Consider the following 26,180-nt stretch of genomic DNA (forward strand, 5'->3'; position numbering starts at 1 on the left):
CTCTTGAAAATGGGAAGTTTGTGTAGCTTCCCAGCCGTAACCTGCCTAGGCTATATGCCCGTGATGAAAATCAACACAAGTGGGCTGCAACTGTTGTCAAATATGAAGCCTATTTGACTGATAAAAAAAAACAAAGTTGTAAATGACATCTTTAGTACACTTAGCAAAGGGAAGCTCATAATTCCTCTAATTACGTTTCTAATGACCCACTCAACTCATCTTATTTTGCCAGTTCCACTCCGTATAGATGCAGACGCCCGCGGACAGACATTCACTCCTGTGTATCTAATTCCAGCGCGGAGAAATGTTTTCCATTTCATTTGGTCTTTAACTCTTTGAGTAAAAGCTTCTGCTAAATTGCATCCATCCACCAACCCTTTACTGACCTCCACCGGCCCTCCCACTCACCGTGGAGTATCAAGGTCTCTCCACGACCCACCCTCCCACTCACAGTGGAATATCAAGGTCTGACCTTGACCCAACCAACCACTCACCGTGGAGTATCAAGGTCTGACCTTGACCCAACCAACCACTCACCGTGGAATATCAAGGTCTCTCCACGACCCACCCTCCCACTCACAGTGGAATATCAAGGTCTGACCTTGACCCAACCAACCACTCACCGTGGAATATCAAGGTCTCTCCACGACCCACCCTCCCACTCACAGTGGAATATCAAGGTCTGACCTTGACCCAACCAACCACTCACCGTGGAGTATCAAGGTCTGACCTTGACCCAACCAACCACTCACCGTGGAGTATCAAGGTCTGACCTTGACCCAACCAACCACTCACCGTGGAATATCAAGGTCTGACCTCGACCCGCCCTCCCACTCACCGTGGAATATCAAGGTCTGACCTCGACCCGCCCTCCCACTCACCGTGGAATATCAAGGTCTCACCTTGAACCACCCAACCACCCAACGTGGAATATCAAGGTCTCACCTCGACCCTCCCTCCCACTCTCAGTGGAACATCAAGGTCTCATCTCGACCCACCCTCCCACTCTCAGTGGAATATCAAGGTCTCATCTCGACCCGCCCTCCCACTCTCAGTGGAACATCAAGGTCTCATCTCGACCCACCCTCCCACTCTCAGTGGAATATCAAGGTCTCATCTCGACCCGCCCTCCCACTCACCGTGGAATATCAAGGTCGCTCTCCATCCACTAGATGTAGGAGGACCACCACACAGATACGACAGGTTTAACCCCAAGAGGTGTTCACATTATAAAAAGGTCTCATCTCGACCCACCATCCCACCTAACCCTGCCTGATCCTACCTACTGTAAATGTCCAGGTAACCCTGACGGCTCCTCTCTCTCCTTCTGCCTACAGTAACGCCTCCCTCTGAGCCCGTCAGTCACTGTAATGTCCCTCTTCCTCCTGCTCTACCAGTCCAGAGACGTCTCGGACCCAGAGGGTGGTCAAGAGGGGGCCTGACGTCCTGTCAGACACCCCAGGGAGGGGACATCAGACAGGCCGGATCTGCCTAGGAGTAGTTTAGTGCCAAAAAAAAATGGTTTAAATGTGCAAAAAATGTAAATATGTTACTGATCTGAAATCTCTCAGATAGACGACTCAGAACAGGCTTCCTTCAGATTTTTGGGGGACCATGTGTTGTGTTTGAATCTGTTATTCAATGCATTTCTATGGGTTATCCTCTAGAAACTCTGGGGGCGCAATTTCATTTTTGGATGAAAAACGTTCCCGTTTTAAACAAGATATTTTGTCACAAAAAGATGCTCGACTATGCATATAATTGATAGCTTTGGAAAGAAAACACTCTGAATTTTCCAGAACTGCAAAGATATTGTCTGTGGGTGCCCTAGAACGGGAGCTACAGGCAAAACCAAGATGAAACGGCAACCAGGAAATGAGCAGGATTTTTGAGGCCCTGTTTTCCATTGTCTCCTTATATGGCTGTGAATGCGACAGGAATGAGCCTGCCCTTTCTGTCATGGACAGGCTCATGATCATTACACAGGTGCACCTTCTAGGGAGGACAATAAAATGCCACTTTTAACGGTGCAGTTGTCGCCACACAACACAATGACACAGACGTCTCAAGTTCTGAGGGAGATTGTCATTGGCAAGCTGACTGCAGGAAGGAACGTCCACCAGAGAATTCAATGTTGATTTCTCTACCATAAGCCATTTAAATGAAGGAGAAACAAACATTGCACGGTGTCATTAGTGTGTTGACTCACATGATTATGACAAGAGGATGATTAGGGCTCATCGAATAGTGCACTACGTAGTGGTCTAGCGTGTACACTCACAAGATCATGACAACAGTGCAGTTAAGGAGAGTTAGGGCTCATTAAATAGTGCACTACGTAGTGGTCTAGCGTGTACACTCACAAGATCATGACAACAGTGCAGTTAAGGAGAGTTAGGGCTCATTGAATAGCGCACTACGTAGTGGTCTAGCGTGTACACTCACAAGATCATGACAACAGTGCAGTTAAGGAGAGTTAGGGCTCATTGAATAGCGCACTACGTAGTGGTCTAGCGTGTACACTCACCCGGATCATGACAACAGTGCAGTTAAGGAGAGTTAGGGCTCATTAAATAGTGCACTACGTAGTGGTCTAGCGTGTACACTCACCCGGATCATCAGCACGGCCTTGCGGATGTCGCGGACTCCATCGTAGACCAGACGAGAGGCATCAATGAACTCGTTCTCGTCCACAGGGAGGGTGGGGTCGGCACTCAGAGCCTCGACCGCTGCCTCCACCTGCTCTGTGAACCTGGGCATGACTGGTGGAGGAGGCAGGAAGAAGGGAGGGCAAATCAAACGTGTCATTTTTTATTTTACCTTTATTTAACTCGGCAAGTCAGTTAAGAACTAATTCTTATTTTCAACGACGGCCTGGGAACAGTGGGTTAACTGCCTGTTCAGGGGCAGAACGACAGATTTGTACCTTGTCAGCTCAGGGGATTTGAACCTTTCGGTTACTAGTCCAACGCTCTAACCACTAGGCTACGCTGCCGCCCCTAATGCTGTATCTATTGAACCATGGAGTCCATGGAAATGTTCGGCTCTTTATATCCAACCAATAACCAGGGACATAATAATAAATAATAATAATAATATATCCCATTTAGCAGACGCTTTTGTCCAAAGCGACTTACAAGTCGGCTGGGGCCACTACTTTTACATATGGGTGGCCCCAGCGGGAATCGAACCCACGACGCTTGGCGTTGCAAGCGCCATGCTCTACCGACTGAGCCACACAGGACATAACTGCACCGGTAGAAACCCTTTCCAAAGGAGGGTTCTCCCCAGTGGTGTAAAATACACCAAATACTTTAAAGTACTACTTCAGTCGTCTTTTTTCTTCTTCTGTACTTTACTATTTATATTTTAGAGAACTTTTACTACATTGCTAAAAAAAAACAGAGGCACACACGCACAGTCACACGCACGCACAGTCACTCGCGCGCACAGTCACACGCGCGCACAGTCACACGCGCGCACAGTCACACGCGCGCACAGTCACACGCGCGCACAGTCACACGCGCGCACAGTCACACGCGCGCACAGTCACACGCGCGCACAGTCACACGCGCGCACAGTCACACGCGCGCACAGTCACACGCGCGCACAGTCACACGCACGCACAGTCACACGCACGCACAGTCACACACAGAGTCACACACAGAGTCACACACAGAGTCACACACACACACACAGAGTCACACACACACACAGAGTCACACACACACACAGAGTCACACAGAGTCACACAGAGTCACACACAGTCACACAGAGTCACACAGAGTCACACAGAGTCACACAGAGTCACACAGAGTCACACACAGAGTCACACACAGAGTCACACACAGAGTCACACACAGACACACACAGTCACACACAGTCACACACAGTCACACACAGTCACACACAGTCACACACAGTCACACACAGTCACACACACGAGGCCTCCACTTTTGCAATGAATATCAATGAGGTCCTTTCTATAGAACATAACTAGTTAAACTCTGCCTTCCTAACGGTGGTTTAAATCCTGAGAAACAAACCAGACTGGCCTTTTAATAGTTAATGAAGGCCAAGCTACATGTAGTGATCACATAAAGTTTTCATGGAGGGGAATGTTTGGGAGAGAACAGGAGAGGAGGAGAGTGGTGAGGAGAGGGCAGAAGAGGAGAGACCAGGAGACCAGAGAGGGCAGGAGAGGAGTGGGCAGGAGAGGGAGAGGAGTGGGCAGGAGAGGGAGAGGAGTGGGCAGGAGAGGAGAGAGGAGGAGAGTGGTGAGGAGAGGGCAGAGGAGGAGAGACCAGGAGACCAGAGAGGGCAGGAGAGGGTGAGGAGAGGGCAGGAGAGGAGAGGGCAGGAGAGGAGAGACCAGGAGACCAGAGAGGGCAGGAGAGGAGTGGGCAGGAGAGGGAGAGGAGTGGGCAGGAGAGGAGTGGGCAGGAGAGGAGTGGGCAGGAGAGGGAGAGGAGAGGGCAGGAGAGGGTGAGGAGAGGGCAGGAGAGGAGAGACCAGGAGACCAGAGAGGGCAGGAGAGGAGTGGGCAGGAGAGGGAGAGGAGAGACCAGGAGACCAGAGAGGGCAGGAGAGGAGTGGGCAGGAGAGGAGAGACCAGGAGACCAGAGAGGGCAGGAGAGGAGTGGGCAGGAGAGGGAGAGGAGTGGGCAGGAGAGGAGAGGGCAGGAGAGGGTGAGGAGAGGGCAGGAGAGGAGAGACCAGGAGACCAGAGAGGGCAGGAGAGGAGTGGGCAGGAGAGGGAGAGGAGAGACCAGGAGACCAGAGAGGGCAGGAGAGGAGTGGGCAGGAGAGGAGAGACCAGGAGACCAGAGAGGGCAGGAGAGGAGTGGGCAGGAGAGGGAGAGGAGTGGGCAGGAGAGGAGTGGGCAGGAGAGGAGAGGGCAGGAGAGGGTGAGGAGAGGGCAGGAGAGGAGAGACCAGGAGACCAGAGAGGGCAGGAAAGGAGTTGGCAGGAAAGGAGAGGGCAGGAGAGGGTGAGGAGAGGGCAGGAGAGGAGAGACCAGGAGACCAGAGAGGGCAGGAGAGGGAGAGGAGAGGGCAGGAGAGGAGAGACCAGGAGACCAGAGAGGGCAGGAGAGGAGTGGGCAGGAGAGGGAGAGGAGTGGGCAGGAGAGGAGTGGGCAGGAGAGGAGTGGGCAGGAGAGGGTGAGGAGAGGGCAGGAGAGGAGAGACCAGGAGACCAGAGAGGGCAGGAGAGGAGTGGGCAGGAGAGGGAGAGGAGTGGGCAGGAGAGGAGTGGGCAGGAGAGGAGTGGGCAGGAGAGGAGAGACCAGGAGACCAGAGAGGGCAGGAGAGGAGTGGGCAGGAGAGGGAGAGGAGTGGGCAGGAGAGGAGAGGGCAGGAGAGGGAGAGGAGTGGGCAGGAGAGGGAGAGGAGAGACCAGGAGACCAGAGAGGGCAGGAGAGGAGTGGGCAGGAGAGGAGAGGAGAGACCAGGAGACCAGAGAGGGCAGGAGAGGAGTGGGCAGGAGAGGAGAGACCAGGAGACCAGAGAGGGCAGGAGAGGAGTGGGCAGGAGAGGGAGAGGAGTGGGCAGGAGAGGAGTGGGCAGGAGAGGAGAGGGCAGGAGAGGGAGAGGAGTGGGCAGGAGAGGAGAGACCAGGAGACCAGAGAGGGCAGGAGAGGAGTGGGCAGGAGAGGGAGAGGAGTGGGCAGGAGAGGAGAGGGCAGGAGAGGGTGAGGAGAGGGCAGGAGAGGAGAGACCAGGAGACCAGAGAGGGCAGGAAAGGAGTTGGCAGGAAAGGAGTTGGCAGGAGAGGGAGAGGAGTGGGCAAGAGAGGGAGAGGAGTGGGCAGGAGAGGGAGAGGAGAGGGAGAGGAGAGGGCAGGAGAGGGTGAGGAGAGGGCAGGAGAGGGTGAGGAGAGGGCAGGAGAGGGTGAGGAGAGGGGTGGGCAGGAGAGGGTGAGTAGAGGGCAGGAGAGGGTGAGGAGAGGGCAGGAGAGGGTGAGGAGAGGGCAGGAGAGGGGTGGGCAGGAGAGGGTGAGGAGAGGGCAGGAGAGGGTGAGTAGAGGGCAGGAGAGGGTGAGTAGAGGATTGGGAAAGAGCGGGGTGAGGAGAGAGCGGGAGAGGAGAGAGCGGGAGAGGAGAGAGCGGGAGAGGAGAGAGCGGGAGAGGGGAGAGCGGGAGAGGGGAGAGCGGGAGAGGGGAGAGCGGGAGAGGAGGTAGGGAGAAGGGGAGAGGAAGTAGGGAGAGGAGAGCGGGGGGGGGGAACGGGAGAGGAGGTAGGGAGAGGAAGTAGGGAGAGGAGAGAGCGGGAGGGGGAACGGGCGGGGGGTGTGGGAGCGGGAGAGTACCACCGGTAGAGACAGAGAGAGAGATGTTACCTGTGTTGGTGAGTAGCTTGGTGGCCTCCAGAACCTTCTCTGTGTAGACTCCGGGTTCATAGTTGTCCATCTCACATGTGACCACATGGACCACTCTGGCGGCACGGCCACGGATGGCACCGGCCGTGCGGTCCAACCCGTCTACATCCTTCTCCTGCAGCGCTATCACACACTTGTTCACGTCCTCCAGAATGTGGTTCTCTGGACGGGAAGAATCAACCAGTGTTTATTCATAGAGGGATGATTAGAAACACTTGACAGAAAGTGGGTTCTGAATCTCACCTCCTACAGAACAAACAGCAGGAGAAGAATCACAACGTGTCATGGAGTAAACTAAACCCCCGACGCAGGCGTGTGAGACAGGCAGAACGCAGACGTGTGAGACCGGCAGAACGCAGACGTGTGAGACCGGCAGCGTGTGAGACGGGCAGAACGCAGACGTGTGAGACGGGCAGCGTGTGAGACGGGCAGAACGCAGGCGTGTGAGACCGGCAGCGTCTGCGGGAAGTAGAGAGGTGGTTCACAGCGGGAAATCTGCATCCTTCACGGGGGATGTGTCAGCGTTGTCCCTGGGGGGGGGACACACGGCCGGTGACCACCAGCCAGTCTGAGTCCCAAAAGGAACCTCTAGTCGGCTGGCCCTTGCTACATATTCGTCGCCAGACCCACTGGCTCCAGGTCATCTACAAGTCCATGCTAGGTAAAGCTCCACCTTATCTCAGTTCACTGGTCACGATAGCAACACCCATCCGTAGCACGCGCTCCAGCAGGTGTATCTCACTGATCATCCCTAAAGCCAACACCTCATTTGGTCGCCTTTCCTTCCAGTTCTCTGCTGCCTGTGACTGGAACGAATTGCAAAAATCGCTGAAGCTGGAGACTTTTATCTCCTTCACCAACTTCAAACATGTGCTATCTTAGCAGCTAACCGATCGCTGCAGCTGTACATATAGATATATACATATCTTATAGCCCACCCCCCACCCTGTTTTTATTTATTTACTTTTCTGCTCTTTTGCACACCAATATCTCTACCTGTACATGACCATCTGATCATTTTCCACACAAAATTGTAATAATTTGCTTACCCCCTCATGCCTTTTGCACACAATGTATATAGACTCTTTTTTCTACTGTGTTATTAACTTGTTTATTGTTTACTCCATGTGTAACTCTGTGTTGTCTGTTCACACTGCTATGCTTTATCCTGGCCAGGTCGCAGTTGCAAATGAGAACTTGTTCTCAACTAGCCTACCTGGCTAAATAAAGGTGTTCTCAACTAGCCTACCTGGCTAAATAAAGGTGTTCTCAACTAGCCTACCTGGTTAAATAAAGGTTAAATAAAAAAACTAAAATAAACTGTTCCTTATATAGTGCACTACCCATCATACAGCTGACATTTGGGCCTCGTCAGAGCATGTCCTTGGTTCGGGAGGAGAGAGGAGTCCCAGTGCTTCTTACTGTTTTAACGGACCGGCTTGCTCAATGCTTTATCACAGCCTGACAAGACCAGCAGATTGAACCATCGTATCGACATACATCAAGGCTCCACGCTGACCTGTTTGATTTTTTGTTGTTGTTTTTTTAACAAGGTGCACTTCTAAGATGAAAAATGTCACACCAAAACATTTAGGAGAACAAGGAACACGTGTTTGAGATAGTTACGATGGAATACATACGTTTTCAAGGCTTACTGGTGTTCGGAAATCAAACATTTGGAAACCGTTTTTGGCGCACATACAAGTCAAATGGTGGCACCGTAGAGCCCTGTACATGACACAATATCAATTCACCCAGCAGTCCCAAATAGCACCCCTTTCCATACATAGATGTGGAGGGAGAGGGGGTGTGGGAGGGGACCCAGCAGTCCCAAATAGCACCCCTTTCCCTACATAGCGAAATAGTTCTTGCCAGAGCTGTTTGAGCTTCCCTCGAGGCTCTGACCAAAAGTAGTGCGCTAAAAAGGGGACAGGGTGTTATTTGGGAAGCATCCTCAGTGCTCCTGTCTGTTCGGAGTATGGAGGTCAAGGAGGAGGCTGAAAGCCAATCAGGCGGCTATGTTACATATGGGTCCTGTTCTCAAAGACTAATACTGCTCCTCTCCAGAACGCACGCCCCGCCCACACCGAAACGCCCCGCCCACACCGAAACGCCCCGCCCACACCGAAACGCCCCAGACAGAAGACCAGTCAAGAGTCAGAGGTGTATTCACTAAGAACCTAATGGACGGGGGGGAACTACCAGAACTTGTCCAAAAACAAATGCTTTATTAACCTCTTACACTTATGGTGGCGCTATTTCATTTTTGGAAGAAAAACGTTCCCGTTTTAAACAAGATATTTTGTCACAAAAAGATGCTCGACTATGCATATAATTGCTACTGTTCGAAAGAAAACACTCTGACGTGTCCAGAAATACAAATATCTTCTCTGTGCGTGCCCTTTAACGTGAGCTTCAGGCAAAACCAAGATGACTTGGCATCCAGGAAATGACAAGGATTTTTGAGGCTCTGTCTTTCATGATCTCCTTATATGGCTGTAAACGCAAGAGGAATGAGTCTGCCCTTTCTGTCGTTTCCCCAAGGTGTCTGCAGCATTGTGACGTATTTGTAGGCAGATCGTTGGAAGATTGACCATAAGAGACCACATTTACCACGTGTCCGCCCGGTGTCCTGCGCCGAAATTGGTGCGCAAAAGTCACCTGCCAGTATTTTTCCATGGGGCAGAGAGAGAAGCAAGCTTCCAAGAACTGCATGTCAATGAAGAGATATGTGAAAAAACACCTTGAGGATTGATTCCAAACAACGTTTGCCATGTTTCGGTCGATATTATGTAGTTAATCCGGAAAAAGTTTCACGTTGTAGGTGACTGCATTTTCGGTTCGTTTCGGTAGCCAGGCGCAATGTAGAAAACGGAACGATTTCTCCTACACAAAGACGCTTTCAGGAAACACTGCGCATTTGGTATGTGGCTGGGAGTCTCCTCATTGAAAACATCAGAAGCTCTTCAAAGGTAAATGATTTTATTTATTTGGTTATCTGGCTTTTGTGAAAATGTTGCATGCTACATGCTACACAAAATGCTATGCTAGCTTTGCATACTCTTACACAAATTAGTCAATTTCTATGGTTCAAAAGCATATTTTGAAAATCTGAGATGACAGTGTTGTTAAGAAAAGGCTAAGCTTGAGAGCAAACGCATTATTTAAATTTTATTTGCGATTTTCAGAAATCGTTAACGTTGCGTTATGCTAATGAGCCTGAGGCTTAGTCACAATCCCGGATCCGGGATGGGGAGTTTCAAGAGGTTAATTGCAAAGCGTTTTGCTACGGTGCCCATGTAAGACTCGTAGAACTCTATAGACTCTATATATTTCTTTGCCCAATTCCATTTTTCCTCCAAATTGGGGAAAATACGTTTTGGTTTTCACGTTTGTTTCTTTCTTCGTTCTCAAATCAAACGTTATAGATAAACAACTACAGGGGGTGTAATAAGTCCACAACAAACCACATTTGAGGTCTAGGAACATTTTTTTTTTATAGAAATATAGTGACATTGTGCAACTAGCAAGAGGCTAAGGTTCAGCGTGTGTTTTAGCCCACTGGAAATCATCATCATAGTCAACAGCTACACAAAGTTGTATCTACAAGCACCGTACATAGACGGGGTGGGTTCAACGTTGCCTCTTCACGAAGTTGCAGGAAAAAATACCAATCACTTAAGTTGTTAATCTGTTCATGTCTTATGATAAATTTGGGCAAATTATTTAATAAATTATTTACATTTTCAATACATTTAGGATGATTCCTTACTAATAAGTTCAATACATTCAGTTTTAACGTCTGGATTCAGTGATTCCATCCTTCACAGTGGATTTGATTGGCCGAATTCTCTGGGATCACTTCCTGCTTCAGTTTCACACCTCACTATCGTCGACAGCGAACAGGAGAACTACACTGGGGTGTTGCTTTCAGCTGCGACACGGAAAGAGTCACTTTTGCTTGGGCGTGAACCGCGCTGAACAAAAAACTACCTTTGACCATATATAATATTACATTCTCGCAAAGCACTTTTCATTACAGGAGAACATTCTCAAAGTGAATATGTATTGGCATGCAAATAAGATGAGCCCTGAAAAGAAAACTCCGCCCCCTTCCTACTCACCGGACACACAGAGGAAGTCGTCGATGCTGGTGATGTCGTCGACGGCGTCAGTGAGAACGCGGACCTGCTTCTCCCAGGACTCTTTGAAGAGGTCCATGTTGTCCTGGGCAACCTTACTGTTGGGCTTGGCAGCTAGAGCCAGGGCCGCGTTAATCACCTGTTACAGAGCATTCACACCAATTACTACAGCAGGTGGTAACATGACACTTCCTTATCCATCAGACCAAAGAGAGAGACCAACACACACAGAGAGAGAGAGACCAACACACACACAGAGAGAGAGACCAACACACACACAGAGAGAGAGACCAACACACAGAGAGAGAGACCAACACACAGAGAGAGACCAACACACAGAGAGAGACCAACACACAGAGAGAGACCAACACACATACAGAGAGAGAGAGGGCGCGAGAGAGACCGAAACACACACAGAGAGAGAGAGAGACCGACACACACAGAGAGAGAGAGAGAGAGAGAGAGAGAGAGAGAGGGCGCGAGAGAGAGAGACCGACACACAGAGAGAGAGAGAGAGAGACGGCGCGAGAGATAGAGAGACCGACACACAGAGAGAGAGAGAGAGAGACGACGCGAGAGAGACCGACACACACAGAGAGAGAGAGGGCGCGAGAGAGAGAGACCGACACAGAGAGAGAGAGAGACGGCGCGAGAGAGAGACCGACACACACACAGAGAGAGAGAGACGGAGCGAGAGTGACCGACACACACAGAGAGAGAGAGAGGGCGCGAGAGAGAGAGACCGACACACAGAGAGAGAGAGACGGCGCGAGAGAGAGACCGACACACACACAGAGAGAGAGAGACGGAGCGAGAGAGAGACCGACACACACACAGAGAGAGAGAGAGACGGCGCAAGAGAGAGAGAGAGAGACCGACACACACAGAGAGAGAGAGAGACAGACACCAACACAGACAGAGACATACAGACAGACCAACACACACACACACACACACACACACACACACACAGACCAACACACACAGAGAGACCAACACACACAGAGAGAGACCAACACACACAGAGAGAGACCAACACACACAGAGAGAGACCAACACACACACAGAGAGACCAACACACACACAGAGAGACCAACACACACACAGCTCTCCAACACACACACAGAGAGAGAGAGAGAGAGAGAGAGAGAGAGAGAGAGAGAGAGAGAGAGAGACAGACACCAACACAGACAGACATACAGACAGACCAACACACACACAGAGACCAACACACACAGAGAGACCAACACACACAGAGAGAGACCAACACACACAGAAAGACCAACACACACAGAGAGACCAACACACACAGAGAGACCAACACACACAGAGAGACCAACACACACAGAGAGAAAGAGAGAGAGAGAGACACCAACACAGACAGACAGACCAACACACACACACAGAGACCAACACACACAGAGACCAACACACACAGAGAGAGAGAGACCAACACACAGAGAGAGAGAGACCAACACAGAGAGAGAGAGACCAACACACAGAGAGAGAGACCAACACACAGAGAGACCAACACACAGAAAGAGAGACCAACACACAGAGAGAGAGACCAACACACAGAGAGAGAGACCAACACACACAGAAAGAGACCAACGCACCACCCACTGTGTTTTGGCAGGGTTTACCCCCCCCCCCCCCCTCCCACTGTGGTTTGGCAGGGTTTACGCACCCCCTCCCACTGTGTTTTGGCAGGGTTACCCCCCCCCCCCCTCCCACTGTGTTTTGGCAGGGTTTACCCCCCCCCCCTCCCACTGTGTTTTGGCAGGGTTTACCCCCCCCCACCCACTGTGTTTTGGCAGGGTTTACCCCCCCCCCCACCCACTGTGTTTTGGCAGGGTTTACCCCCCCACCCACTGTGTTTTGGCAGGGTTTACCCCCCCCCCCCCCACTGTGTTTTGGCAGGGTTTACCCCCCCTCCCACTGTGTTTTGGCAGGGTTTACCCCCCCCCCCACCCACTGTGTTTTGGCAGGGTTGACCCCCACCCACTGTGTTTTGGCAGGGTTGACCCCCCACCGACTGTGTTTTGGCAGGGTTTACCCCCCCCCCCTCCCACTGTGGTTTGGCAGGGTTTACGCACCCCCTCCCACTGTGTTTTGGCAGGGTTTACCCCCCCCCCCCCCCCTCCCACTGTGTTTTGGCAGGGTTCCCCCCCCCCTCCCACTGTGTTTTGGCAGGGTTTACCCCCCCCCCCACCCACTGTGTTTTGGCAGGGTTTACCCCCCACCCACTGTGTTTTGGCAGGGTTTACCCCCCCCACCCACTGTGTTTTGGCAGGGTTTACCCCCCCACCCACTGTGTTTTGGCAGGGTTTACCCCCCCCCCCCCCACTGTGTTTTGGCAGGGTTTACCCCCCCTCCCACTGTGTTTTGGCAGGGTTTACCCCCCCCCCACCCACTGTGTTTTGGCAGGGTTGACCCCCCACCCACTGTGTTTTGGCAGGGTTGACCCCCACCGACTGTGTTTTGGCAGGGTTGACCCCCCCCGCCCCCCACCCACTGTGTTTTGGCAGGGTTGACCCCCCCCCACCTACTGTGTTTTGGCAGGGTTGACCCCCCCCCACCCACTGTGTTTTGGCAGGGTTGACCCCCCCCCACCCACTGTGTTTTGGCAGGGTTGACCCCCCACCCACTGTGTTTTGGCAGGGTTGACCCCCCCCCCCCACTGTGGTTTGGCAGGGTTTACCCCCCACCTACTGTGTTTTGGCAGGGTTGACCCCCACCCACTGTGGTTTGGCAGGGTTTACCCCCACCCACTGTGGTTTGGCAGGGTTGACCCCCCACCTACTGTGTTTTGGCAGGGTTGACCCCCACCCACTGTGTTTTGGCAGGATTTACCCCCACCCACTGTGTTTTGGCAGGGTTGACCCCCACCCACTGTGGTTTGGCAGGGTTTACCCCCCACCCACTGTGGTTTGGCAGGGTTTACCCCCCCACCCACTGTGGTTTGGCAGGGTTTACCCCCCACCCACTGTGGTTTGGCAGGGTTTACCCCCCACCCACTGTGGTTTGGCAGGGTTGACCCCCCACCCACTGTGTTTTGGCAGGGTTTACCCCCACCCACTGTGGTTTGGCAGGGTTGACCCCCACCCACTGTGTTTTGGCAGGATTTACCCCCACCCACTGTGTTTTGGCTGGGTTGACCCCCCCACCCACTGTTTTGGCAGGGTTGACCCCCCACTCACTGTGTTTTGGCAGGGTTGACCCCCCACCCACTGTGGTTTGGCAGGGTTGACCCCCCCACCCACTGTGTTTTGGCAGGGTTTACCCCCACCCACTGTGTTTTGGCAGGGTTGACCCCCCACCCACTGTGTTTTGGCAGGGTTTACCCCCCCACCCACTGTGTTTTGGCAGGGTTGACCCCCCCCACCCACTGTGGTTTGGCAGGGTTGACCCCCCACCCACTGTGGTTTGGCAGGGTTGACCCCCCACCCACTGTGGTTTGGCAGGGTTGACCCCCCCACCCACTGTGTTTTGGCAGGGTTGACCCCCCCCCACCCACTGTGTTTTGGCAGGGTTGACCCCCCACCCACTGTGGTTTGGCAGGGTTGACCCCCCACCCACTGTGTTTTGGCAGTGTTGACCCCCCACCCACTGTGTTTTGGCAGGGTTGACCCCCCCACCCACTGTGTTTTGGCAGGGTTGACCCCCCCCCACCCACAGTGGTTTGGCAGGGTTTACCCCCCACCCACTGTGGTTTGGCAGGGTTTACCCCCCACCCACTGGGGTTTGGCAGGGTTTACCCCCCACCCACTGTGTTTTGGCAACAGTATTCACTAATTGATGAATAGGAGAGATTCGCTGGGAAAAGGGTGAATGAGCAACAGCTTGTTTTCTTGGGGAAATACATGGTGAGATTCAAGCTGAGGATGAATGGGAGTCATTAGGTGAGATTAAAGAGTCAGCGAAAGAGAGCAAGAGAGGGGTAGAGGCGGGAGTCAGAGAGAAAGATGCGAGAGAGAGAAAGATGCGAGAGAGAGAGAGACAGAGACAGAGAGAGAGACAGAGAGAGAGAGAGATAGAGAGACAGGGAGAGATAGAGAGACAGGGAGAGAGAGAGAGAGAGAGAGAGAGAGATAGAGAGAGACAGGGAGAGAGATAGAGAGAGACAGGGAGAGATAGAGAGAGAGAGCGGGGGGCAGACTAGTAAGGAGAGGTTTGTCAGGGTTTGAGGGACCTGCCCTGCTGCCGAGCCAGCTGACCTGCCCTGCTGCCGAACCAGCCGACCTGCCCTGCTGCCGAACCAGCCGACCTGCCCTGCTGCCGAACCAGCCGACCTGCCCTGCTGCCGAACCAGCCGACCTGCCCTGCTGCCGAGCCAGCTGATCTGCCCTGCTGCCGAACCAGCTGACCTGCCCTGCTGCCGAACCAGCTGACCTGCCCTGCTGCCGAACCAGCCGACCTGCCCTGCTGCCGAACCAGCCGACCTGCCCTGCTGCCGAACCAGCCGACCTGCCCTGCTGCCGAACCAGCCGACCTGCCCTGCTGCCGAACCAGCCGACCTGCCCTGCTGCCGAACCAGCCGACCTGCCCTGCTGCCGAACCAGCCGACCTGCCCTGCTGCCGAACCAGCTGACCTGCCCTGCTGCCGAACCAGCCGACCTGCCCTGCTGCCGAGCCAGCTGATCTGCCCTGCTGCCGAACCAGCTGACCTGCCCTGCTGCCGAACCAGCCGACCTGCCCTGCTGCCGAACCAGCCGACCTGCCCTGCTGCCGAACCAGCCGACCTGCCCTGCTGCCGAACCAGCTGACCTGCCCTGCTGCCGAACCAGCCGACCTGCCCTGCTGCCGAACCAGCCGACCTGCCCTGCTGCCGAACCAGCTGACCTGCCCTGCTGCCGAACCAGCTGATCTGCAGTAATGAGTGATTTTAGAGATGCTGAATGTGGAATACATTTAGATGGGTGGAAGTAAACGCTGTGCATAGACGGCAGTAATGACGAAAGTTGCTCTGTGAAACTCAATATTTTGACATAACGTTTGGCAATCTGGTTAATGGGACCCTCTTTCTGAAAGTCAGATGAGATCCTGTCTCAACTGGGAGCAGGAAGGGCAGTAGGTCGGATGGAAATGAAGGTTGGCAGAGCTAGCTATATGATTCCCAAACCAAAGCCTCCAGACACTGGAGGTTTCAGCAATATGACTGGTAGACTTACAGGGGGTTGGCTAGCTGTAGGGCTGGCACAGCTGAGGGGAGAGAAGGGGCCTTTAAGGTGTTAAGTGTTGGCAGGGATGTGGGGCGGGAATGGGGGGCTGGAAGGGTGAAGTGTTGGCAGGGATGTGGGGGGGAATGGGGGGCTGGAAGGGTGAAGTGTTGGCAGGGATGTGGGGGGGAATGGGGGGCTGGAAGGGTGAAGTGTTGGCAGGGATGTGGGGGGGAATGGGGGGCTGGAAGGGTGAAGTGTTGGCAGGGATGTGGGGGGAATGGGGGCTGGAAGGGTGAAGTGTTGGCAGGGATGTGGGGGGGGAATGGGGGCTGGAAGGGTGAAGTGTTGGCAGGGATGTGGGGGGAATGGGGGCTGGAAGGGTGAAGGGTTGGCAGGGATGTGGGGGGAATGGGGGGCTGGAAGGGTGAAGTGTTGGCAGCTTGACAGGGTTATGGGGCTGGAGAGAGAGAGAGGAAGGAGAGAGAGAGAAAGAGGAGAGAGAGAAAAGAGAGAGAAAGGAGAGAGAGAGGGTGAGAGCGAGCGAGAGGATGGAGAGAGAGAGGAAGAGAGAGAGAGAGAGAGAGAGAGAGAGAGAGAGAGAGAGAGAGAGAGAGAGAGGACGGAGAGAGAAAGAAGAGAGGGAGAGGATGAGAGCGAGCGAGCGGATGGAGAGAGAGGACAGAGAGAGAAAGAAGAGAGGATGACAGAAAGGAGAGAGAGAGAGAGAGGGTAGAGAGACCGGCAGGTACCTGGGGGCAGAGTGTCTCCAGCTGGGAAGCGGCCATACGGACCAGCTTGACTCCCTCCTCATTGTTACAGATGGAGCAGGCCAGGTTGGCCACCTAGACACAGGGACAGACAGTCAGACTCACACCTACATACACACTGCACAGCACTATAGACATTTACTGTCTCCATCTCATCACACAGACAGTCCGCATCTGATTATACACAGCATGTAGCTAGAAAACAGACAGACAAAACTCCCACTCAGATCCACAGACCGCATGGGCAGTAGTGTTTCCCCGACATTCATTTAGCAGAGGAATCTTTGCCTCCACTCCTAAAAATACATTAGAAAAATATAGAATTTGCTTTTTTTTGTGTGGGGGGAGGGCAGTATAACGTGTTCAGTGTAAATGTAAGACTTAACCCAGATGTGTGTAGAAAGTATAATGGCCCTATAGATTTATAAAAAAAAGATATAATCTTTAATAAATAACAATTATAATATAATATTATATATAATAATATTATAATAATATTTCCATTTTGTTACGTTGGAGTTACTCTAAAATTGATTAAACTGTTTTCCCCCCTGATCAACCTACACACAATAATCCATAACGACAAAGCAAAAACAGGTTGTTTTTTTAAACATTTGCAAATATATAAAAATAAAAACTGAAATTACATGTACATAAGTATTCAGACCCTTTACTCAGTACTTTGTTGAAGCACCTTTGGCAGAGATTACAGCCTCAAGTCTTCTTGGGTATGACGCTACAAGGTTGGCACACCTGTATTTGGAGAGATTCTCCCATTCTTCTCTGCGGATCCTCTCAAGCTGTCAGGTTGGATGGGGAGCGTCGCTGCACTGATATTTTCAGGTCTCTCCAGAGATGTTGATTGGGTTCAAGTCCGGGCTCTGGCTGGGCCACTCAAGGACATTCAGAGTTGTACTGAAGCCACTTCTGTGTTCTCTTGGCTGTGTGCTTAGGGGTTGTTGTCCTGTTGGAAGGTGAACCTTCACCCCAGTCTGAGGTCCTGAGAGCTCTGAAGCAGGATTTTCATCAAGGATCTCCGCTCATCTTTTTCTTGATCCTGACTAGTCTCCCAGCCACCACCATGCTTCACCGTTGGGATGGTGCCAGGTTTCCTCTAGCCGTGACGCTTGGCATTCAGACTTCAATCTTGATTTCAACAGACCAGATAATCTTGTTTCTCATGGTCAGAATCCTTTAGGTGCCTTTTGGGAAACTCCTAGCAGGCTGTCATGTGACTTTTACTGAAGAGTGGCTTCCGTCTGGCCACTATCATAAAGGCGTGATTGGTGGAGTGCTGCAGAGATGGTTTTCCTTCTGGAAGGTTCTCCCATCTCCACAGAAGAACTCTGGAGCTCTGCTAGAGTGACTATTGGGTTCTTTGTCACCTCGAAGACCAAGGCCCTTCTCGCCCGATTTCTCAGTTTGTGCCTCGACACAATTCTGTCTCGGACCTCTACGAACAATTCCTTTGACCTCTTCAGCTTCGTTTTTTTTGCTCTGACATGCACTGTCAACTGTGGGACCTTATATAGACAGGTGTGTGCCTTTCCGAATCATGTCCAATCATTTGAATTTTACCACAGGTTGGACTCGAATCAAGTTGTAGAAACGTCTCAAGGACGATCAATGGAAACGGGATGCATCAGAGCTCAATTTAGAGTCTCATAGCAAAGGTTCTGAATACTTAATGTAAATAAGGTATTTGTTTTAATAAAAATGTTTTGCTTTGCTATTATGGAGCACTCTGTCTAGATTGAATTTAAATCCATTTTAGAATAAAGCTGTAACGTGAGAGAATGTGGGAAATGGGGAAGGGGTCTGAATACTTTCTGAATGCACCGTATCTCGTCGGGTTTTATGGCCATATGGGCCCCTGCTGTTGATTCAGTGTTAAATCCATCGGTTTAAATTAACACATGGTTGAGGAAGGGGGGGGGTAATGAAGAAACGGGCATCAGCAGTTATATTGCTGAAGTAGAAATCATTCTACTCCATAAATTGGGTTCCAGAAACGCCACTTATAATTTCAAAACAAGCTTCCACAGTTATGGAGAGTAAATGACAGAACCATTTCATGGACCGACGTTCTAACAGGTTTACAATTGTATCAATTCTATTCCACTAAACATTCCGCTGGTGAAATATTCTGTCATTCTAAACGCACTGCAGGTTAAGATTAAATCCATTTATAGAAAGAGAATAAAAAGGAGGTGAACTCTCCCCCTCTATCCCTCCTCACCCTCTCTCCCCCTCTATCCCTCACCCTCTCACCCTCACCCTCTATCCCTCACCCTCTATCCCTCACCCTCTATCCCTCACCCTCTATCCCTCACCCTCTATCCCTCACCCTCTATCCCTCACCCTCTCCCCCTCACCCTCTCTCCCTCACCCTCACCCTCTCCCTCTATCCCTCACCCTCCCTCTATCCCTCACCCTCTCTCCCTCCCTCACCCTCTATCCCTCACCCTCTCTCCCTCACCCTCTCTCCCTCTCCCTCACCCTCTCTCCCTCACCCTCTCTCCCTCTCACCCTCTCTCCCCCTCCCTCACCCTCTATCCCTCACCCTCTCCCTCTCTCCCTCACCCTCTCTCCCTCTCCCTCTCTCCCTCTCCCTCTCTCCCTCACCCTCTCTCCCTCACCCTCTCTCCCTCACCCTCACCCTCTCTCCCTCACCCTCTCCCCCTCACCCTCTCACCCTCTCCCCCTCTCCCTCTCCCTCACCCTCTATCCCTCACCCTCTCTCCCTCCCTCACCCTCTATCCCTCACCCTCTCTCCCTCACCCTCGCCCTCTCTCCCTCTATCCCTCTCCCTCTATCCCTCTCCCTCACCCTCTCTCCCTCACCCTCTCTCCCTCACCCTCTCTCCCTCACCCTCTCTCCCTCACCCTCTCTCCCTCACCCTCTCCCCCTCTCCCCCTCTCTCCCTCCCCCCCCTCAGGAGTAAAGTGTTAAGTTAGGTTACCTTCCCAATTCCTGAATATCAACACCCAGGGAATGGATTAATCAATACGGGGTGTAAATAACAGTCAACCCTTTATCAATAAGTAAGATCAAGTGGATCAGAGAAGAGCACCTGCTACAGGTTTAGGACTGATTCAGAAAACACTGACAATGTCACCTGGGCCAGAATTAAAACATACGGTGTTGGTGTCAGCTTTTAATATTTAATCCATATGCAACAGTACTGCTTGACTCGTGTGTACACACACACACACACACACACACACACACACACACACAGAGCAGAGGTTCTCTATTGTCATATAACTCAGCATATTCTCTATAGTCACACAACACTAAAATGAGTCATTCTACACAGCGAGTGGTGACGTGTCATTAAATAGAACATTATCTCTATGGTTACCGTCGAGTGAGAATGCTACCGTCTGGTTGCCCGGGGTGACTGGTGGTCTGGCTGAGTGGCTGTAATGCTGACTAGTGCAGTAACACCGACACGGTTCCTGCCTGGGATATTGAGGTAGTGGGCAGTCGAGATGCACACTGTAGTGCAGGGGGGGGAGACTACTGTACTGTAGTGCAGGGGGAGACTACTGTACTGTAGTGCAGGGGGAGACTACTGTACTGTAGTGCAGGGGGAGACTACTGTACTGTAGTGCAGGGGGGAGACTACTGTACTGTAGTGCAGGGGGAGACTACTGTACTGTAGTGCAGGGGGAGACTACTGTAGTGTAGTGCAGGGGGAGACTACTGTAGTGTAGTGCAGGGGGAGACTACTGTACTGTAGTGCAGGGGGGAGACTACTGTACTGTAGTGCAGGGGGAGACTACTGTACTGTAGTGCAGGGGGGAGACTACTGTACTGTAGTGCAGGGGGGAGACTACTGTACTGTAGTGCAGGGGGAGACTACTGTAGTGTAGTGCAGGGGGAGACTACTGTAGTGTAGTGCAGGGGGAGACTACTGTACTGTAGTGCAGGGGGAGACTACTGTACTGTAGTGCAGGGGGAGACTACTGTACTGTAGTGCAGGGGGAGACTACTGTACTGTAGTGCAGGGGGAGACTACTGTACTGTAGTGCAGGGGGAGACTACTGTACTGTAGTGCAGGGGGAGACTACTGTACTGAAGTGCAGGGGGAGACTACTGTAGTGTAGTGCAGGGGGAGACTACTGTACTGAAGTGCAGGGGGGAGACTACTGTAGTGTAGTGCAGGGGGAGACTACTGTACTGTAGTGCAGGGGGAGACTACTGTACTGTAGTGCAGGGGGAGACTACTGTACTGTAGTGCAGGGGGAGACTACTGTACTGTAGTGCAGGGGGGGAGACTACTGTACTGTAGTGCAGGGGGGGAGACTACTGTACTGTAGTGCAGGGGGGGGAGACTACTGTAGTGCAGGGGGGGAGACTACTGTACCGTAGTGCAGGGGGGAGACTACTGTACTGTAGATACTCCCAGCAGTCCCCCCCCTGCACCACGGTACCGTAGTCCCCCCCTGCTACACGGTACCGTAGTCCCCCCCTTGCATCAAGTCTCCTCCACCGGATTGGAGAAGGTCCTGAGTCCCTCCCCTAAAGTTCTTATTTGTTTTATGTACGGAATGCACATGGTAATACCGTCCAATGAAATGCTTACTTACAGGTCCATACTACAATACATAATAGGAACAAAGTAAATGACACAGTAGAATAGAACAAACATTTACAAATACAGGAAGTCACAATTTATAGTCCAATATTTACAAGTGTATTGGGGAAGGGGTGTAGTGTATGACTGTGTGATGGCCAATCTCTCTGTCGTTGTGATGCCAACAGTCTCGGATACCCAACACAGTGAACACACACACACCTAGCGGACGGAGCGTTGGGACAGTAACCCAAACGTTGGTAGTTCAAATCACCGAGCCGACAAGGTGAAAAAAAAAATCTGTCGATCTGTCCTGGAGCGAGGCACTTAACCCTGATTGCTTCTCGCTCGCCAGTCAATAATGGCTGACCCTGATCGTGCTCTCTGAGGGCGTCTCAGTGGGAGTTGGGATTCGCAAAAAAATATCTATTTCTATTTCACACCTCAAACACGTACACTTATTCTAAAATTGATTCACATCTCTTTTTTTTCCCTCTCAATCTACACACAATAGCCCATAGTGACAAACCAAAAACAGTTCAGATTTTTTTGCGAATGTATTAAAAACAAAAAACTGAAATAACTTTTACATCAGTATTCAGACTCTTCACTCAGCATTTTGTTGAACCACCTTTGGCAGCGATTACAGCCTCCAGTCTTCTTGGGTATGACGCCACAAACTTGGCACACCTGTATTTGTGGAGTTTCTCCCATTCTTCTCTGCAGATCCTCTCTCTGTCAGGTTGGACAGGTCTCTACGGACATGTTCGATGGGGTTCAAGTCCAGAATCATTCTCCACATGAACGTTCCCTTTCCCTGTAGTCAAGCCCATAGTTCTACGCAGGCTATTCTGCCCCTTTCAACACCATTCCATGTTCTACTCCTTCTAATCCATATTGGGGTGTATTATGGACCAGATGACCGTACCTCAGTGCTCGCTCCCTCCCCCCGCTCTGTAATCATTCACAGGTGAAGGGTCAGAGGTCGTCGTGTCATCCCTTAAAGCCACTGCTGACAGTGTGGGCCCCCAGGATCACAGGTCCTAATGGTCCTTTCCTCTGATTCTTCATGAGCTTCCAACCACTTTCCTCTGGCCTGCTCCTGGCCCGCATGGTAACTCTCTGGCCTGCTCCTGGCCCGCATGGTAACTCTCTGGCCTGCTCCTGGCCCGCATGGTAACTCTCTGGCTCTGGCCTGCTCCTGGCCCGCATGGTAACTCTCTGGCCTGCTCCTGGCCCGCATGGTAACTCTCTGGCCTGCTCCTGGCCTGCATGGTAACTCTCTGGCTCTGGCCTGCTCCTGGCCCGCATGGTAACTCTCTGGCCTGCTCCTGGCCCGCATGGTAACTCTCTGGCCTGCTCCTGGCCCGCATGGTAACTCTCTGGCTCTGGCCTGCTCCTGGCCCGCATGGTAACTCTCTGGCCTGCTCCTGGCCCGCATGGTAACTCTCTGGCTCTGGCCTGCTCCTGGCCCGCATGGTAACTCTCTGGCCTGCTCCTGGCCCGCATGGTAACTCTCTGGCCTGCTCCTGGCCCGCATGGTAACTCTCTGGCCTGCTCCTGGTCCGCATGGTAACTCTCTGGCCTGCTCCTGGCCCGCATGGTAACTCTCTGGCCTGCTCCTGGCCCGCATGGTAACTCTCTGGCCTGCTCCTGGCCCGCATGGTAACTCTCTGGCTCTGGCCTGCATGGTAACTCTCTGGCCTGCTCCTGGCCCGCATGGTAACTCTCTGGCCTGCTCCTGGCCCGCATGGTAACTCTCTGGCCTGCTCCTGGCCCGCATGGTAACTCTCTGGCTCTGGCCTGCTCCTGGCCTGCATGGTAACTCTCTGGCTCTGGCCTGCTCCTGGCCCGCATGGTAACTCTCTGGCCTGCTCCTGGCCCGCATGGTAACTCTCTGGCCTGCTCCTGGCCCGCATGGTAACTCTCTGGCCTGCTCCTGGCCCGCATGGTAACTCTCTGGCCTGCTCCTGGCCCGCATGGTAACTCTCTGGCCTGCTCCTGGCCCGCATGGTAACTCTCTGGCCTGCTCCTGGCCCGCATGGTAACTCTCTGGCTCTGGCCTGCTCCTGGCCTGCATGGTAACTCTCTGGCTCTGGCCTGCTCCTGGCCCGCATGGTAACTCTCTGGCCTGCTCCTGGCCCGCATGGTAACTCTCTGGCCTGCTCCTGGCCCGCATGGTAACTCTCTGGCCTGCTCCTGGCCCGCATGGTAACTCTCTGGCCTGCTCCTGGCCCGCATGGTAACTCTCTGGCTCTTGCCTGCTCCGGCTCTCTGTTCCACACGATAGCCCTCTGGCCTGCTCCGGCTCTCTGTTCCACACGATAGCCCTCTGGCCTGCTCCGGCTCTCTGTTCCACACGATAGCCCTCTGGCCTGCTCCGGCTCCCTGTCCCACACGATAACCCTCTGGCCTGCTCCGGCTCCCTGTCCCACACGATAGCCCTCTGGCCTGCTCCGGCTCCCTGTCCCACACAATAACCCTCTGGCCTGCTCCGGCTCCCTGTCCCACACGATAACCCTCTGGCCTGCTCCGGCTCCCTGTCCCACACAATAACCCTCTGGCCTGCTCCGGGTCCCTGTCCCCTATGGCCCCCCCCTCAACCCGTCTGCACCATCCACAGAGTTAAATGGCAAGGGTTCGGTCATGGGCCATCCATAGGGACAAGTGAGAGGTCATTTTAAAATGTCAGTGAATGACACTCTGACACAGAGTTCATTCACTGGGGGAACAGATTTCAAGTCAACTGATGAAGACTGCTAATGTTGTTCAAAACATGACCATCATGCTATTAGGGAAAGTCAGATGGCGTTGTACACTGTACACAAATGATCATAAAAACACTAGAAATGTCTTATCCTTTCTTTGAGTGCAATGTCTTTCCTTTCTTCTTCTTCTTTATGTTTTCAGATGTTTGTTACATCTCACTGTTGATGTCACTTCCTTTGGCAACGTAAACATGTATGTCTCCCATGCCAATAAAAGCCCCTTTAGAATTGACTTGACAGAATGAGCGAGAACGCTTGAGAAACGGAGTGAGAGGAAGGGTTGATGAGAGAGGGAACACAAGAAAGGGAGGGGATGAGGGAGAAAAAGAGTGAAATACATTTATTTGACAAAAGCGTCTCTTTTTGTATCAGTCTGAAAACCACTGCGGCAGTCAGAACACAACACAGCAGGGGAGAAGTGCTTTCGTTCCCTCCCTGAGTTACGCTGTCTCGGTCTGTCAATAAGTAGTAGGTGGATGGAGATCCAACTGTTTAGACAATGAATCGCCGTCCCCAGAGGAATCACTTAACCTTGTCAGGCAGGGGGAGGCTGGGGAAAGCAGGGTGGAGGTTTGGCTACTCTGGGCCAGGCTTAAAGTGGGCTCCACAGCTGTGACCAGCCACACAGAGTCTTTGTCTTTCTGTCTGACGGCTCAAAAATCACAACACCATGGCTTGGGCACAAGTGGTACCCTGTATAGTGCACTAGCCTTACAAGCACTGGTCCAACGTAGTTCACTACATAGGGAATAGGGTGACGTTTGGAACCACGTCCGCCTTCTGCTCCGGCATCTTTAGTCGGTGGAATTAAAACTATCGCAGACGATGATTTCAGTCATTTCATGCTACGATTTTGCCGTCCCAGACTAAAATGTGTGTGTGTGTGTGTGTGTGTGTGGGGGGGGGGGCAAATTCTTAGGTTGTAAACAATTGTCAGGCGTCTTGGGTTGTTCAGTGTAACAGGGTCTAGGTCTGACATTAAACTACCTCTACGTACAGACGTCTTGGGTCATTCAGTGTGACAGGGTCTAGGTCTGACATTAAACTACCTCTACGTACAGACGTCTTGGGTCGTTCAGTGTGACAGGGTCTAGGTCTGACATCAACTACCTCTACGTACAGAAGCCTTGGGTCGTTCAGTGTGACAGGGTCTAGGTCTGACATTAAACTACCTCTACGTACAGACGTCTTGGGTCGTTCAGTGTGACAGGGTCTAGGTCTGACATTAAACTACCTCTACGTACAGACGTCTTGGGTCATTCAGTGTGACAGGGTCTAGGTCTGCCATCAACTACCTCTACGTACAGACGTCTTGGGTCGTTCAGTGTGACAGGGTCTAGGTCTGACATCAATTACCTCTACGTACAGAAGCCTTGGGTCGTTCAGTGTGACAGGGTCTAGGTCTGACATTAAACTACCTCTACGTACAGACGTCTTGGGCCGTTCAGTGTAACAGGGTCTAGGTCTGACATCAACTACCTCTACGTACAGACGTCTTGGGTCGTTCAGTGTGACAGGGTCTAGGTCTGACATCAACTACCTCTACGTACTGACGCCTTGGGTCGTTCAGTGTGACAGAGTCTAGGTCTGACATCAACTACCTCTACGTACAGGGGTCGTTCAGTGTAACAGGGTCTAGGTCTGACAAACTACCTCTACGTACGGTTGTAGGTTCTGACAAAGTTGTAGTAGTGTCAGAAAGGTTGAGTTGTTGTGGCAGAGCCGATCCCGGAGACTAAACGATTAGAAAGACTGTACTGAGCATGCACACAATAATACGATTGTGAATAGTCAGATTAATATAATAGTTATATTTAAACGTTTTACATGCTGTGCCAGAACAAGAGTTTCATTAATCTTGTTCACATGACATTCGCAGTCAATCGACCTGATGAAAAATAAACGTTCTACATCGACAATGTTATTTTGGGGAAGCCTATTTGATTCGGAGTTTGGACAAAAGTTTGTATGAGGAAACTATTTCCACGAATACTTTCAGCTTTTCCGAACTCAGTTCACTCGCGCATGAGCATAGAGTGAGGCTTTAACAGCCGGTGCCGATACGCGATCAGATCCAGTTGGTGTTGAACAGCCGGTGCCGATACGCGATCAGATCCAGTTGGTGTTGAACAGCCGGTGCCGATACGCGATCAGATCCAGTTGGTGTTGAACAGCCGGTGCTGATACGCGACCAGATCCAGTTGGTGTTGAACAGCCGGTGCCGACACCGGCTAGGGTCTAGGTCTGACATTAAACTACCTCTACGTACAGACGTCTTGGGTCGTTCAGTGTAACAGGGCCTAGGATTGCCATTAAACTACCTCTACGTACAGACGTCTTGGGTTGTTCAGTGTAACAGGGTCTAGGTCTGCCATTAAAC

At 52.1% G+C, this 26,180-nt stretch overlaps 1 protein-coding gene across 2 annotated transcripts in view; it reads right to left on the bottom strand.

Annotated features, from left to right (window-relative positions):
- Nucleotides 1-26,180, bottom strand: part of LOC135526786 (catenin alpha-1-like) — a 255,405-nt gene that overhangs the window by 74,390 nt on the left and 154,835 nt on the right. For both annotated transcript variants that reach the window (XM_064955444.1, XM_064955443.1), the window contains exons 11-14: nt 16,433-16,525; nt 10,504-10,660; nt 6,341-6,541; nt 2,611-2,762 (exon numbers count right to left, since the gene is read on the bottom strand). In XM_064955444.1, coding sequence (XP_064811516.1) covers nt 2,611-2,762; nt 6,341-6,541; nt 10,504-10,660; nt 16,433-16,525 — 603 coding nt within the window. The remainder of the gene's footprint in view (nt 1-2,610; nt 2,763-6,340; nt 6,542-10,503; nt 10,661-16,432; nt 16,526-26,180) is intronic.

The sequence above is a fragment of the Oncorhynchus masou genome, chromosome 32 (genome assembly GCF_036934945.1).
Source record: "Oncorhynchus masou masou isolate Uvic2021 chromosome 32, UVic_Omas_1.1, whole genome shotgun sequence".
NCBI classification, from domain to species: domain Eukaryota; kingdom Metazoa; phylum Chordata; class Actinopteri; order Salmoniformes; family Salmonidae; genus Oncorhynchus; species Oncorhynchus masou.